Source organism: Austrofundulus limnaeus, unplaced genomic scaffold (genome assembly GCF_001266775.1).
Source record: "Austrofundulus limnaeus strain Quisiro unplaced genomic scaffold, Austrofundulus_limnaeus-1.0 Scaffold306, whole genome shotgun sequence".
Taxonomy (NCBI): domain Eukaryota; kingdom Metazoa; phylum Chordata; class Actinopteri; order Cyprinodontiformes; family Rivulidae; genus Austrofundulus; species Austrofundulus limnaeus.
Window position 1 is genome coordinate 515376 of NW_013952708.1, and position 3385 is coordinate 518760.

The following is a 3385-nucleotide window of genomic DNA, read 5'->3' on the forward strand; positions in this document are numbered from 1 at the left end:
CCCCATACATCTTTTGTACCAATGTGGTGACAAAAAATGTAATTTAACAAGTATATTGATCTATAGAAAAAGTTTATTATATATCATAATTGTTCTCAGTCAGGCAGGTTGACAGGATCTAAGTGAATAAAACTCCCTCATTCTCTTCATTGAAGTAGATTATTTAAGGCTCAGGGAGTAAAGCAGCAAAAATGTTGCTAATAAAATCTAGAGGTTACCCAACATTCATAAGCTTCTTTCTGCTCATAGATCAAACATTTTCACTTAAATAGGAGTATAATGTGTACATGACCTTATTAAAAGTTACAGTTTAGTGTTCTGTTTGGTTTTACCAAGTTTTTTCTCCCTTTCATTTTTACAATGACAAACACCCACGGCAGAGAACTTTAATCAAGGTCTTTTTTGCTTGGTTGTCCATCGGACAACCAAGAGACAGGATATGGTCGTCCGAAATGAAAATAGGTTGTCTCAAACAACCTAAACAATGGTTATGTCTCCCCCTGCACACTACTTGCTTTTTGAGGTGTTGCCACACAGCAGTCAGTCTCTGTTGATGGCAGCAAGGGTTGGTCCAACCCACTGGTATGCTTGTTTTTGTAGACCTATTCTACTTACAAAGGCTTGAAAGGCTTGAAATAGTCTTTCACATTTGGGATAGGTAACCTGTTTTCGATCTCGTGTGAAAAGCAGTTTAATGTGTGTGCTGCAGCTGTAGTGCTTGAGAAGAAAAGTTTGCATCAATAGTATTTTGTTATTGTTGAAATATTACCGTATCCATAGGTAACTTGAAGGAAACTGTATCCTAAATAATGTTTTGAAGCACTATTAAGCAGTACCAAAAAGTAATAATGATAATTTTGAGCAGAAAAGGCCAATTTTCCCCATTTTTCCTGCAGACAAGTGAAGCTGCTTTCAATAATGGCTGAAAAATTCCAATATCCAAGTATAATCTGAGGTTTCCTCTTTCAAATGACGTCAAATCTTTATAATATGCAAAAAAATAGGATTCACACTGATTTTTCTTGGGGTCTCCCAATTGGCAAGAAGAATAGAGCCATATCTCTGGAGCCGGTCATGATATTAGTATGATCTAGGTGTCAAAATATAGCTTTAAAATGCGCACATTTTGGTTTAACCTAATCCAATTTCATCTCTGATTTAATGGTTCACATATACATAGGTCCTTGTGGCTGTGCGTGTGTTTGCATTTTCGTTTGTCCACCCACAGATTTGTTCTTGTGTGTTTGTGTGTGTGAGAACAAAACTGCTCATTGAAAAGGTCAACATGTGTGGGCACATTGACCTGCACCAAGGACAAATAAGGTACCCTTGATTTGCCAGTTCCTCTTGAGTTAACTTTTGTGACATTTTGTAACGGGACACAGCAGAGGGCTTTTCTTGTTCTGTTTATTCCTCACTCTTTCTTTCTGTTGCTGGATGGGTTCTCTTGTTTCTAGAGGAATGTCACTGTTAGGCAGAGGTGCCATCATTTATTTACCATGATTGCCAATCTCTGAGTCTTTTTTTACAACTGCAACTACAAGCAACAAGTTTTCATCAAGATGATGATGAAATCTATAGATGATTGTGTTGGCTTAAATCAGCACAACATAAGATAAAGATGCCCCATTTGTGGTAGAGGACATGAACTTTGTTTCCTGGTGTGATTTCATCCGTCTCACTGCTGTCTGTTTTCTCTGTGTCCACTTTGCAGGTTGCACGAGGAGATCAAGGATTTCTATGAGTACATCTCCCCACGACCAGAGGAGGAGAAAATGAGACTGGAGGTGGTAGACAGAATCAAGGGAGTCATTTACGACTTGTGGCCCAGTGCAGAGGTAAACACCGTACATACTCTGTGGGGGCTCATTTTTTGCACTTAYCACCCACAGTTGTCACAAGAAACTCCACCTTAAATCAGTTTAGAGAACAGTTAAAATTGTGGGTAACTTGTTAGCACCAGCTCTTTTACTACAGGTTCACACTGCATTTAGGCTGAACATGATATTAGGCAACAAATTGGGCCTGGTTCTTTATCTCCCTGCACCTCAGTACTACTTGGCTCATGCTATCAGAGCCACTTTATTGCAATCTCCTGACTTTGATCTTGCTGATACAGCAGTGAGTTTCTACATGTGTCTGCTCTGATCTTAAGGGCATATTTAAGGGGTACAATACTCCTCCAATCCTGGGCAGCTTTGTTCATTTCATTGGGAGCAGAGGCAGTGAGGTCATCTACTCATGGTACTTGTTTTGGCTGTTTTTGTTAAGTGTTTCAGACCTAAAATTAATATATAACCAGCTGTAAAAGTTTGGCCTAAGTGTATCATAACAAGAAAAAAAAGTGCAGCTAACCTTCGAGACTACATGCAGCCTGTCACTCATGTTTTCAGGACTTCATTCAGAATCACAGCTTTATGATCAGCTTAGACCTGACCATGTGACCAGGCTGTAAACCAGAGTTTACACTACTTGGGGATGTGGGGAAGAGGTTAAAGGGAGTTAAACAAGGGTCAAGGATTAACTCTATTTGAGCCTTACAGCGTGGGAGGCTGAAAGGAGACTTGGAGGATATTTATGTGCTCTTAGAAGTATGCAGGTTAGGAGATCAGTGGCTAGAGTTGTTTTATGAAAAACATCCTTGAGACTATGACACAAAACAAAGGATGTTTAGCAAATTAAGGGGCTATAAAGTATTTATTTTAGATATTGGTGCAACTTTTTACTTGACATCATTGGTAAAAAAAATTTTTGGTTTTGTCAGTGTATCAACACTACGCAAATCTGTGATCATTTCTGGACAATTTGCATAACAAGTTTTGTAACTCAGAAACATCTTGGGAAAGTCTGACAACACTAWTTACTGTTGATGGTTCAATCCAATTTCATGGCCTATAAAGAAACATTGCAACAAACATAATTTTTGAATAAAGTGACACAATTTTTCATCCTAAAAATCATTCCTATTTTATGTATTCACTCATGCTTGTTTTTACTTTTCCAGGTCCAAGTATTCGGGAGTTTCAGCACTGGTCTTTATCTACCAACAAGGTGAGTTTTCCTGTTTATCCTAAACATTATTCATGCATGTGCAAATTATGTCCCATCTTTGCCAAGTTGGATGGCTTCTTACCAAAAGTACTTAACTTACTCAGCGTTTCCCACAGAATCTGATTCTGCCTGTAGCTTCACCCAACAGGGTAGAATTTATAAATAAAATAAACCTAAAACGGGAACAGGCAGTGTGTTGTGAGTTTGGTCATTATTATGGATGCAAGTTATCGAATAGTTAATTAAATTAATGTTGATTGATGTTATCAATCTTATTAAAAAATATTCAAATAATGAATTATGTGAAACATTTAATTCATCATGAACAGAGAGA

At 37.8% G+C, this 3385-nt stretch overlaps 1 protein-coding gene across 1 annotated transcript in view; it reads left to right on the forward strand.

Moving 5' to 3' along the window:
- tent4b (terminal nucleotidyltransferase 4B) overlaps positions 1 to 3385 on the forward strand; it is a gene marked incomplete in the record, with an annotated part of 38124 nt that overhangs the window by 26688 nt on the left and 8051 nt on the right. Inside the window, 2 exon segments of the mRNA XM_014021806.1 lie at positions 1715 to 1838; positions 3005 to 3051. Coding sequence (XP_013877260.1) covers positions 1715 to 1838; positions 3005 to 3051 — 171 coding nt within the window.